General features: G+C 39.1%; 1 protein-coding gene across 1 annotated transcript in view; it reads right to left on the reverse strand.

Moving 5' to 3' along the window:
• Positions 1 to 14,142, reverse strand: part of PolZ1 (DNA polymerase zeta catalytic subunit) — a 409,350-nt gene that overhangs the window by 170,573 nt on the left and 224,635 nt on the right. Inside the window, exons 16-17 of the mRNA XM_067138984.2 lie at positions 6,198 to 6,374; positions 145 to 292 (exon numbers count right to left, since the gene is read on the reverse strand). Coding sequence (XP_066995085.2) covers positions 145 to 292; positions 6,198 to 6,374 — 325 coding nt within the window. The remainder of the gene's footprint in view (positions 1 to 144; positions 293 to 6,197; positions 6,375 to 14,142) is intronic.

Genomic DNA, 14,142 nt, shown 5'->3' on the forward strand with positions numbered 1-14,142 from the left:
TCAAAATAAGAAGAAATTAAAGCAATAAATATCACAACTTATTCATAAAGTTAAAACCACAACTATTGCCACAGACAACAGAGTCCTTAAAATTTAGATATTGTAAGGTAGCTAATGTACATGTAGAGAATACAAATAACTCACCTAACTGCTCTTTAGGAAGATACCCGTCAGGCACATCGTTCACAACTACGTAGAACAATACTTGAATAGGATCGAATGCAGGGTCAGGTCGTAGATCACCCCTTGTCTGGACATGCAACTCCATCACAAGCAGCGTGAGAAATTGGTACTAGGGCCAATAAAACATATCATAAGGAGGTAAATCAATTAGCTTATCTATCTACTGCCTGAAGAGTGGCACATCATCATTATTATCATTTCTATTCAATGAAACAGAATGCAATTCTGGTTATAAAGAACTGCAGGGATCTGCTTGGTATATATCAAATAAAGCTGCATCAATTTCTTCTTTTCTGCAGTTGTTAACCAACTAGTTTCAAAATCATTAGGATATAATTTAATGGTCTTATGTCCCATTAACTTAATATTTAAAAGTTTTCAGAAATGCCTAGCTGCCAGAATTTTATCCTGCATGAGTTAGTACATGTCAGTAAACCTACTAATTCAAGGTTAGTGTATTTGGACAGCTGAATCAGAAAGGGATGGAATCATTTAGACGGAAGAATATTCTGGACATGGTGCTAGTAAGTAAACTCAACTCGTGTCCACATTCCGAGGTGGTGCAGCTCCTCTCAGACATACTTCTGATAAAGGTGAGCTACATGTACCATTTCAACCACATACCAGCCCTCCAGCCTAAGCCTACCCACACAAATCGCTATCTCCATGCAGATTCTCACCACCATCCAGTACAAAACCAGGGCATTCCCATGACATTCACCACAAGGATGAAACAAATTTGCAAGCCATAAAATATCCAGGAGGAGTTGAACACACTCAAACTCATGTTCAAGAGTAATGGTTACAACGGTGTACAAATTCATGGAGCCCTGCATCCCAGAGGGATGAGTAAGTAAAACTCCCAGAATGAAGAAGTGAAGAGAACTACCTACCTTCCTCTCGTCCACAATACCACACATCGAATTGCCCAGGCCCTCCCCTCCGCAAGCACAATATGAAATCCATGTTTGACACACCACAAAAACTGCTCGCAGTTTAGATGAAAGCAAGGAAAAATTGTCCCCCTTATTGCATCCAGGGCTGTAAAAAATTTCCTGTACTTATGGCAAGGTATACGTTGGCCAAACATGCTGATCCATTGATACTTGTATTAAGGAACACCAATGAAATATCCATCTCAACCATCCAGACAAGTCAGCAATAGCTGAGCATGTCCTATCAATGAGTTCCATGATGTTCAACCTCTTACCCACACTAAACACTACAGGTCTAGGATTATATGGGAAACTGTGGAAATATGTAAAAATCATAGTTTCAACAGGAAACTAGCTATCAATTAAGTAATATGTGGTTGCCAGCCATTAAGAATTTACATAGGTAGTTCTCTTCTCTGTCCTTTTACTATAGTTATTTTGTTTCAATGGTTTACAAATTCGTACTCTCCTCATCACAAGATGGGTTCATTCTGCATCCAATGAGCCTTCTAGTGATGAATGACAATACCACTTACTATAGACCAACGGCAAAGCATTCTTAAATTCAAACCATTATTGATGATGACGATGCTTGTTGTTTTACGGGGCCTAACATCAAAGGTCATCAGCCCCCAAACCATTATTAGAGAAGTCTTGCTCGTGAACCGTCAAGATTTCCTTCTGAAGATGTGGAGTAAAGTTCTCTGTGAAACACACAGAATTTTATCTTGTTTTCTGACACAGCAAAAGCCCAAAGCTTATCATCTTATCTACAATTAGAGGCCTTGAAAGCATCAATCTTAATGTGTATTAAAATTTTGTAACCATAAATACCAAACTAATGGTGCAGTAGTTTTCACACTTGTCAACATCTGTTTGCTTTGGAATATAGGTAAAACAACATTCTTTTTAAAATTGTATGGCACTTTTCACGTATCATACATCTTACACACTAAATGGAATAACCTCGCCATCCTGGTTTCTCCTAAGGTAGTTGGTAATTCTCAGGGTATGTTCCTATTTAGGTCTCTCAAAGCTTTGTCAAATTTTGACCTCAAAATTGGATCTCCCATTCATCAGCATCAACAGCCTCTTTCCAGAACTTTATCTTTCCTTTGATACAACCGTTGGATACGTTCTGCCATCTTTCCCTATATGTGGTTTTTCATCTGAGCTCCCTTTCTCCAAAGGCCTCCTTGATTTTCCTATATGCAGCGTCTACCTTTCCTCCAACCATACAACATTCCCCATCCTTGGACTTCTCTTTCAGCCATTCTTCCTTCACTGTCCTACATTTTCTATCTACTTCATTCTTTAATCAACAGTATTTTTTTCCACCCTCCTCATTTTCTGCATTCTTGTACTTCAACAGTTCATCAATCAGGTCATATACCAATATGAAATAGCATTGTGTAAACTTTAAAATAATATACAAAACCTTCACTAGAAGACAGAGAAGATCACTGTACTCTACAGTATTGAAAAATGATGAATTAAAAATAAGAAAACTTAAAAAAATCTTCAAAACATATCTTCTATAACAACATGTTTCAAAGACTGAGTTTAAAACTGATCTGAATCAATGTGTATTGTTTTAAACCATTTTAAACACACAGTTGAAAACATTTTGTTTTTAACTTGCCAACCCTGCTCCTGGGAAGGTCTTGCAAGCCAACACCTGGTTTCTGAATCTCTGCCTAATCATAATGAAGTTTACTTGATACTCTCTAGCATCTCCAGGTCTTGTTCATGTATACAGCTGCCATTTGAACCAAGTATTGGCAAGGACTAAATTACGATCGATGCAGAATTCTGCCAGCAGACTTCCTCTTTCATTCTTTTGTCCCAGTCCGAGTTCTCCTACTACATTACCTTCTCTTCCTTGGCCTACCACTGCATTCTATTCCACCCATTACAATCCTTTTATATATTGTAAATTAAATCCTCTACCTCTTCATATATTCTCACGATTTCATCATCAGCTGAATAAGAAGGCATATAAACCTGCACTATTACAGTGGGTATTGGTGCCTCTCTTGACAACATTAAGCCGTTCACTATGCTGGTCATACTGACTTACCTGTTGCCCTATATTCTTATTCAATATTAAACCAACTCCTTCATTCCTAATATTTGACTTTGTGTTGATAATTCTGTAGTCACCTCACCAAACATTCTGCTTTTCCTGCCAACATACTTATACCAACCACATCTAACTTTAGTCTAACCCTTTTCCTTTTCAGATTCTTTACCCTACCACAACAATTCAAACTTGTAACACTCCAAGCTCCAACTCTCAAAATCTCAGTATTCATCTTCCTGATGATTGTGCCCTCTTGTGCAGTCCCCAAATGGAAAGATCCAAATGGAAGAGCATTTTACCTCAGGAATATTTTACCCAGGAGCAAGTCATCATCAGTATGTCACTCCTTCATACAGAGAAAGCTGCATGACCACCAGAGCCAGTTATGGCTGTAGTTTCCCGTTGCTTTCAGCTGTGTAGCAGTATCAACATAGCGTATCAGAACAAATATCACAGGCATATCAGTCAATCACCCCGACTGCTGCCTTGCAACTTCTGAAAGGCTGCTTGCTAAGTCCTCTTTTCAATGAACTATTCATTAGTCTGGTCTCCGATATGGTTGGACCTAAGCATCAGGACACACAAGTCTGCCCATAGCGGCAAGGTAACATGGTTCACAGGAAAGGAAGGGTGGGTGGGAGGGTGGGTCGGTGGGTAGGTAGGTAGGTAGGTAGGTAGGTAGGTATGTATGTATGTATGTATGTATGTATCAACTATAAAGAAGAACTCCTAGATTAGTATGAATTACTGCTAAAGTTATACATTCTTGGAAAGGAAAGAGCCAACACTGGTTAGATTAGAATTTGACATTTTGAGTTCTCAGCCCATAAATTTTATGGTAACATCTTTATTTTTATGACAAACAATTTTCTAGGAATTATTTCATCTCTGTCTATTTGTATGTTGACAGAATTCTTATAAGAAAGCCTAGTGATAAAAGCTTTAATGTAGGACTAATTTTTAAGATTAACTTTTTATATAATGAAGATCTTCGAGCCTCTTAGACTCACACCTTTGCGACGTAGTTCACACTACCCCATACTAATGTGGCTTTGTGAAAGGAACAAGAACGAATGACACTATACATACAACACATCGTTTTAAAGAACGTCACAATGAAAAGAAGAAACCACTCCACATAGCTTTCTTGGATCTCAAAAAGGCCTTTAACAGGGTGCCTCGTGATCTTATTTGGCATGCACTCAGGCTGAATGGTGTACCATAACTATATATCCAATGGCTCCAGCTTCTGTATCAGAATACCACCAGCTCTGTCCGATGTGCTGCTGGAACGTCTGCACCATTTCGCATTCAGGTTGACGTTCATCAGGGATTGGCTCTATCTCCCCTTCTGTTCATCCTCTGTTTTGACACCATCAGCACAGAAGTGTTAACACTACACTCTTGGACTCTGCTCTATGCTGATGATATTATGGTCACCTGTGAATCCTGTCAAGATGTGCAACAACTAGTCCAACGTCGGAAAAACTCTGTGGACAGATATGGCTTGTGACTTAATGTCAGGAAGACTGGGTACCTAGAGTGGGGGGTACAAAGTAATGGGTCAATTCACATTGATGGCATTGAGATTCTCAAAACATCTCAATTCAAATATCTGAGATAACTTATGCAATCGAATGGTGACACGTTCCCAGATGTTCGAAACAGAATCAACGGTGCCTGGATGAAGTGGCGCTAAGTCACAGGAGTCCTTTTTGATCGGAGGGTGCCAATGTATCTGAAATCCAAAATTTATAGAACCATCATTAGACCAGTGGCACTGTATGGATCCGAATGTTCGCCAGTCACAAGGGGACACGAACAACAGCTGCATGCCATGGAAATGAAGATGCTTCACTGGCCAATAGGACTCACTAGATTGGACCACATCAGAAATGGTTCACATGACATTTGGTGTGGCCCTGATCCCTGAGAAAACGGGAGAGAATTGTTTACGATGATATGGACACGTGCTATGCAAAACTGGCTCTTCAGTTGTGAGAAGGGCATTACTTAAGTCCTGAGGGCCGCAGACCATAAAGGCGACCCAAGAAGCGCTGGCTCGACACTCTACAGGAGAACATGGATGTGGCGAAAGCCTCTCCTGAAGTTGCACAAGACTGCATCAAGTGGAAAAGGAAGTGCAGAACAGCAGACCCTGCAATTAAGCAGGATAAATGCTAAGGAGAAGAAGAAGGATGTTGCACAAGACTGCATCAAGTGGAAAAGGAAGTGCAGAACAGCAGACCCTGCAATTAAGCAGGATAAATGCTAAGAAGAAGAAGAAGAAGAAGAAGAAGAAGAAGAAGAAGAAGAAGATGAAGAAGAAGAAGAAGAAGAAGAAGAAGAAGATGATGATGATGATGATGATTTCCTCTCATTTCCAGAAATCCACAAACATATGTAAATTTTGGTTTTATGGAGATGATTTTTTTTCTCCCACAAATTTAGTAATGTGTTTAAGGATGCTATAAAAGTGAAAAATATTGAATTACTGCTATGGTATATATGCCCAGCTCCTTTGCTGAATGGTCAGTGTAGTGGCCTGTGGTTCAGAGGGCCCCAGGTTCAATTCTTGGCTGACTCTGGAATTTTGATTGCATATAGTTAATTTCTCCAGCTTGGGCTGACCCAACACACATCTTCATTTACATTTAACACATCATACTACAAGCTACCACAGATACACACAATAGTGAAAACATCCCTCCACATAAGGTTGGCATCAGGAAAAGCATTCGGCCATAAAACTTGGCTAAATCTACACAATGCGTTGACCCCAGATAATTAGGAAAAGACCATGAAGAAGAAGACCGCTATGGGATGTATGAATGTGGAAAGTGTGTTCTATTCAATGATCACAGATATCGTAGAATAAACATGGGAAATACAGGAGAAAACTAAGCAGAAAAAATATGAACTGTGGAACTAGATCTGGTGCTTGAAATTATCTGCCAGGTTCTCACACAATACTCCCTAAGAAGCAACATACATACCTCAGTTAAAGCTCGAACATCTTGCAGGTTTTCATAGGACATCTTGAATCCGAAGGTGTTGTCCGGAGTAGTGCCCTCAATCTGACAGCTAGAATGTTTTTGGTGTGGAGAGACAAGCTGACGGCGAAACTGTGACTGCAGTAACAATCGATGCAGTGATGATTCTTTCACCGACTCCTAAAATATTTTTTAAGAATTGTTAAAAGTTTTGAAAATGTGGCCGTAATTAAGGTTTAACTGACAGACAAGGTTAAACATTTTATTTTAAACAGCTCTGCATGATCCTTTTCCTCAGTGTAGAGTACAACTTCAATCTAATATTTCAATTTATACGGATATCGATGATTAACTTACAACAGAACAAAGAACATATTTTTCACAATTGGTGGCATCTTAAACAATACTACTGCTGTTTTATATTTTACAAAAATACATTTATTGTGAACATTCTCGATGATCACCTAATACAACTTAATCAACACAAGAACTACAAGAGGATTGAAGAATGAATGCAACGCAACATGAACTCAAATTTTAATAGACGTTTTTAAAATATACCATGTTTTAATGTGTTTAATGTGCTATATTTTTTAGTGTCTTATGATTTGGCATATATATTTTAATGTGTTTATGTACTCATGTCCATGCCCAATCAATAGGTTTTAGTTTATTATAACCATCACCACTTTTAATCAGAGATATTTTTAACGCAACATACTGCAATATATTTTACTTTCATTTTTCATTAGACATCCAGATGCTCTAACGTAACATCTTTGTAATTTTGTCTAATGACTGTAAATTTGTGTGCTAGCTGATGATGGGCAAGATAGGCCAAAACCGGTACTAGTGCAATAATTCATTCACAATAAATGTATTGATCGGTGGAACATTTTTCTTGTCTATTACATTGAATCCAATCAATACGGAATATGAAACTTATAAATAATAATTCTGGACGGGGATTCGAACCCACGTCCTTCCGGGCGAACCGAGTACGCCTTTACCGCCTCGGCCGGGCAGCCCCTCTTTACAAGATAAGCCATGCTTAAAGTTATCAAGACAGCTGGCTTTGAGGTACAGTAGTTGCACATTACATAACTAAGGTTTAAACCCCATTGTTGACACTTCAATGGTTCAATGTTTCTCTGCCTGGAAAATGACAGACTGTGACCATCACTTTCTTGATTCTACAGCTTTCCAATCTCAGTGCAAGCAAAAACTTACCTGAGTTGGAACAATGTTAAACTGCCAGGAAAAAATAAATACATTTGAAAACATGAGTAATATAGTGAATGTGATTGTACTAAAACTGTTACAGGAAAGTTAATGATACCTGTAGTTAAAAATCTATGTAAGTCATCTAGCAGAATATCTGTAGAGTTCAAGACCTAAAGATCAAGAGTAAAATATTTGCCATAAGCCCTCGAATGAAGATATACTAGCCCAACCCTCATGAAACTCTTCAACAGCATAAAGTAGGCCTATACTGCCTGAAAGAGGAGGACTTCTACTACTACAGAATCTGGATGACCCCCAACTTTGTAAAGGCACTCACTTTTTTAAGTAAACTCCTTTCACAGGTTTGTAATTGAAGTTACAATATTAACAGGCATGGCGCAGATAAGTTATATTTCTATTCTCAGACTTGACAGATACCAACTAATTGAATTTAAATGCTTGCATATGCTTTGCAATGACAGCAAATAAACCACAAGACATCAATTCAGTCAGTTATTCTGCAATACAATGTAGTGCAAATGCAGCCTGCTTATGAGCCCTAGTAGTAGTAGTAGTAGTAGTAGTAGTAGTAGTAGTAGTAGTAGTAGTAGTAGTAGCAGCAGCAGCAGCAGCAGTGGTACCTCCACACCTCCTACCCTGCTGGCCAACATTCTGACAGTGAAAATGTTTTCCACCAATGGGACTCAAACCAACTAACCATGATGTCAGATGATAAAGAAAGACTTCTTCTTCTGTTGTTGTTGTTAAAACCTACAACCTGTTTTCCAGTCATTTGACCGGGTCAGGAATGTAATGAATGAAACATATATAGGCTGTTATTACAATGGGGTCGCGACTCCCAAGGTGATTTATTAATGAGTGATAAATGCTATGAAATGATAATGGAGAGTGTTGCTGGAATGAAAGATGACAGGGAAAACCGGAGTACCCAGAGAAAAACCTGTCCCGCCTCCGCTTTGTCCAGCACAAATCTCACATGGAGTGACCGGGATTTGAACCACGGTATCAAGCGGTGAGAGGCCAACGCGCTGTCGTCTGAGCCACGGAGGCTATCATTATTATTATTATTATTATTATTATTATTATTATTATTATTATTATTATCATTATTATTATTATTATTAAGAAGAAGAAGAAGAAGAATACCAAGTTACTTGGCCATGCTGTTAGGGTCCTACAGCTGTGAGCTTGCATTCGGGAGACAGTGAGTTTGTATGTCATGTGGCCTCCAGGCAGGCCTGGTACAGGTGTGTCTAGTTGACTCCCATGGGCGACCTGCACGTCTGGGCATATGGTGGTGGTGGTGGTGATCATTATAATAAGGTAGGGAGAGGGTGAAACGTAATGTCAGCACATAGCCTACTTATGCCGAATAACACCAAGGAGTCTGCTCAAAGTTTAACGTTTGGTCTCTGACATTTGATAGAGTAAAATAGAACTTCAAAACTAACACACAGGCAGCCTAAAGACTGTCAACTTAGAATGGATAACCAAGATGATGATGATGATGATGATGATGATTTCATTAACCTATTAACTGCCAGATTCCTTGATTTCTTAAAGCATCTATAACATAGTGTGTTCTTTTTCAGTCAAGGACCGACAATCACATGCAAGCAAGCTGAGTGGATAAACACAGGTTTTATCCGCACGGTGTATCGTGGTAGCGGAAGGAAGGTTGTAAGGCAGCCCTAGCCTGGCAATTTCCATATGCTGACAGACAGTGTCCGCTTGTCTGTGCCAAGTTCAGTGCAGTGAATTACACTACATTTGTAAAACATAAGAGCAATAAGTTTATTTAGAAAGCTGTGTTTGCATTATGTACATTAGTTTATTAGACCACAGAAATGCCAACCAAAAAATTCTTGCTTGAACAAAGAGTTTTATATATGACACATATGTAAAAACCGAATCATGTAGAGAGGTGTGTAGTCAATTTCAAAACTCATTTCCTGGCATTCCAGTTCCAAGTAGGGAGACTGAAATATCTTGTTAATAAATTAAACACAAAGGTTCACTACTAAGTGCTACAATTCCTAAGCATAAATGAATGATTCTGAGCACATCATTCAAATGCTCACCAAAAAAATCATTTTCATATGTTGCACAGCAAGTAGGTGTTTTAAAAACCTCAGTCCATACGGCCACTAAACTTTTACATTTGAAACTTTACAGAGTGGCTATCAACATTCTTGACGGCACTGTTAATCCACATTTATTTTTATTTTTTCTGATGAGGCACGGTTTCACTAGAATAATCATGTTGCTTCACAAAACAATAGATACTGGAGTACAGAAAAATCTCTGATTAATTCATCAAGTTCCATTGCATGACGCTAAAATTGGCATATAATTTCTAAGGTTTAAGCCCCTCTCCCCATTCACCCGCTCTTACAACTACTTGTAGGGAAACCTCAAACATAAAGTGTACAAGAATAATCCTTACATGGTACAAAAATGTAAAGACAATATAACAAACAAAATTATGAGAATTATGGAAGCAGAACTAAAACATGTGAATGGAAATTTCATTAAAAGATGCCAGGAAAGTGTGAATGCAAGACCACTTTCAACAGTGCAGTGTTCCGGTCCCAGCCTGCCCGCCACAATTTCATGCAATTGTGAAGCCAGGACCAAAACTGAACACACTATAATAATAGGGAAAAATAACACAAAGTACATATATTGAATAACTTTTCAATAAAGGGCCAAAATGGGAAGATCCATCTGCAGTCCTACACTGCAGACAAAGCACTGCTTTCTTGCATTCTTCTTGTAATACGAGGGTAATCCCAAAAATAAGGTCTCCTATATTTTTTATAAATATGGAACTCTGTTTGTGTGGCTGTTGGTCACAATATTGTGAAGAGTGTTTCCCGCGCTTGCATATAAACATGCGCACACCACGCTGAGGCACTCAGTCTTGGCTTGGCAGCCATTGAGAATGGAGCTCACATTGGATGTTACCACCAAGTGCGAAGTGCGAACAGTTATTCGGTTTTTTAATGCAAAAGGTACTGAACCAATTGAAATCCATCGCCAATTGACGGAAGTGTATGGTGAATCGTGCATGGATGTCAAAAATGTTTATAAGTGGTGTATAGGGTTTGCAGCCAGTCGGACTGAAATTCACAATGAACAAAGGAGCGGGAGACAATCAATTTCCATCAAGACAGTCGCGAAGGTTGAGCAAATCATGCATGAAGATCGGCGGATCAACCTGGATGATCTCTGCACTTTGGTTCCTGAGGTTTCGCGAAGCACCGCTCATAGAATTTTAATCGAAAAGTTGAAATACCGCAACGTGTGCGCAAGATGGGTGCCATGCATGCTGACTGAAGAGCACATGCGGCAATGAGTTGATTCTTCCCATGCATTTCTTCAACGCTTTGAAGCCGAACAGGACAACGTTTTGGACTCAATTGCCACGGGTGATGAAACCTGGGTATTCCACTTTACACCTGAAACCAAGCAACAATCACGCCAGTGGCGGCATCCCTCTTTGCCAAAACCACGGAAATTAAAGCAAATACACTCTGCCGGTAAAGTCATGATAGCTGTGTTTTGGGATCGAAAAGGGGTAATGTTGGTTGACTTTATGCCCACTGGGACCACAATTAATGCTGACAGGTACTGTAAGATCCTGAAAAAACTCAGACGGGCAATTCAGAACCGGGGAAGAGGAATGTTGAGCAAGGGCGTAAACATTCTCCTTGACAAAGCTCACCCGTATGTCGCCCGGCAAACCGTAGCCCTCCTGCAACAGTTTCAGTGGAACATCATCACCCACCCACCCTATGGTCCCGACTTGGGGCCCAGTGACTATCACTTGTTCCCTACGTTGAAAGAACATTTGGCTGGAAAGCGATTCAGCATCGAACACTGAACAAAGAAAAGTGGAATGAGATTAGTGACCACAGTGAATAAACAAATAAATAAATCAACTAGGAAATTAAACTGAACTCACCAGTAATTAAATAAATAAATAAACAAATAAATTAATTAATAAATCAACTAGGAAATTAAACTGAACTCATCAGTATTTACATACGATGCTGAAAGTGATCTCCTTCAGCTGCAATGCAAGCTTCACATCTTGTAATGAGATTTCGAAACACACTTAGTAGTTGATGGACAATGATAGAACGCACAATGTTCCTAATTTCAATTTTTAATTCTTCTGCAGTTCGAGGATTATGCATGTAAACTTTTTCTTTAAGATTTCCCCATAGATAAAAATCACATGTGCTTAAATCAGGTGAACGAGGGGGCTATACACCTTTACTGATGATCTCATCATCATCGAACACTTCCCGTAACCATCGCATAGAGCTATGCGCTGTATGGGCCGTTGCACTATCCCGCTGGAAATAGCACTACCTCGTCAAGAGCAATCTCCTCCCATGCATCCAACATAATACCCCACAAAGCATCATGCAAATGCAGGCAAAGGTAAGACCAGTGTTTCTTTATATGGTGTTTCCACCTTGCCCACACATTTTCAATGAGGTTCAAGTCTGGACCTTGACAGGCCCAACTGAGCAGTAGTTAAATTGAATCCTGCTCAGAAAACCAGCCCTGAACACAACTGTTTGTGTGGATTGGAGAGTTGTCTCGCATGAACTGTGATACCTCATCTGGATAACGCTCTCTCACACTCGGAATCATAATATTCTGCAGAATGTCCAATTGCACTCATTTTTGCCAGTAGTCTCCCATGATCCACCCTATCAAATGCTTTAGACAGGTCAATCGCGATACAGTCCATTTGATCTCCAGAATCCAAAATATTTGCTATATCGAAAGGAATCCTACAAGTTGAGCTTCAGTGGAATAACGTTTTCTAAAACCGAATTGCCTTCTATTGAACCAGTTATTAATTTTGCAAACATGTCTAATGTCTATTGTAATCAGAAAGAATGCCTTCCCAAAGCTTACATGCAACGCAAGTCAAACTTACTGGCCTGTAATTTTCAGCTTTATGTCTATCACCCTTTCCTTTATACACAGGGGCTACTATAGAAACTCTCCATTCATTTGGTATAGCTCCTTCAACCAAACAATAATCAAATAAGTACTTCAGATATGATACTATATCCCAACCCATTATCTTTAGTATATCCCCAGAAATCTTATCACCGAGCTCGATAGCTGCAGTCGCTTAAGTGACGCCAGTATCCAGTATTCAGGAGATAGTAGGTTCGAACCCCACTGTCGGCAGTCCTGAAAATGGTTTACCGTGGTTTCCAATTTTCACACCAGGCAAATGCTGGGGCTGCACCTTAATTAAGGCCACGGCTGCTTCCTTCCCAATCCTAGCCCTTTCCTGTCCCATTGTCGCCATAAGACCTATCCGTGTCGGAGCAACGTAAAGCAACTAGCAAAAAGAAAAAAAATCTTATCAATTCCAGCCGCTTTTCTAGTTTTCAACTTTTGTATCTTATTGTAAATATCATTGTTATCATTAGGGCCCGGATTTTTAGGTTCTAAACTATTTTATTCCTTGCTAGCTAACTGCAGTATTTTAAGTTACTTATCCATTTCATTACCGTTGGAGTAAATTACTCAAATCTTATAAAACCTAAAAATAACTAAATAAGATGTTAAAACCTTAAAAAAAAAAAAAAAAAACTAAATGGGCTATTCAAGACAGTATTACATTATTTTGAAATAGAAGTACCAAATATTAATGAAATTGAATGATTTTCTTAAAATAAACATTATGCACGACTTTTTGAAATTACTTCATGGTTTGGACCTGGAAGTGGTTTGTAAGTATAACTAGTGCGAGTGAAACAACGTGATAAGATACTATTCCACTAGGGTACAGCACAAATCAAGAGACAACCCCCTGGCGTTTGCTGATCTGTATCTAGCAGCTACAAGCCCGCCTAACTTGCCAGCTTCAGTGCATCTCTCATTGTGTACAGTTGATTACCGCCAGCTGTGGCGCTGTTCACTGTTGAGCTCTATACACATAATTATGCGACAGACTAAAATTAATTTTCCCTATAAATCAAGTTATTATTGAAGGCAGTTTAAGAAGCTTATGCATCTCAGAAGTAGCGATGCCTAAAGGCAAGTCATCTTGAAGTTGATTGATTTGCCAGTAGATTGGTAACAATCCGGACTTTACTACAGATGGCAAAATTATATTTTATCAAGTCTGCCAAAAGCAGTTAAGGAATTATTTAGCATACCTCCAATAAATAAATCCCCATTACTGTAATGAAAAGTAAGTTTTATAGAAAATTATAAATGAGTTAACATAAATATTATGGGCACTCGTAATACGAATGCTGCAAAGCAAACCTCGGATGAGTAATAGTACAAGTAAGCGCAATTTTTAGTGATACCTGGTTTTACAGGGGTGAGGAGTAAGGAGGGAGCTCTCCTAGTTCCGGTAATACTGCCAAATTCAATGGAAATGAAATCTGAAGTGAATCGATAGTATGATCGATGGATATGAATTTTCTAAACCTTTATTATCTTAGCATGAATTCTCTGAAATATCACTTCTACAACTGTCACTGCTACCTGCAGTACTATTAATTCTCAGACATATCACTTCCACAATCGTCACTGCTATTTGCAGTACTATTAATAACAATCTCGTCCATGGCTATTTCCATGACACCGTCATGCCTCCAGTATTCCCCTTCCCGTTCTTTCACCTTTCTGCAATACCCCTCCCAATCTGCGA

The sequence above is a fragment of the Anabrus simplex genome, chromosome 1, assembly GCF_040414725.1.
Source record: "Anabrus simplex isolate iqAnaSimp1 chromosome 1, ASM4041472v1, whole genome shotgun sequence".
NCBI lineage: Eukaryota > Metazoa > Arthropoda > Insecta > Orthoptera > Tettigoniidae > Anabrus > Anabrus simplex.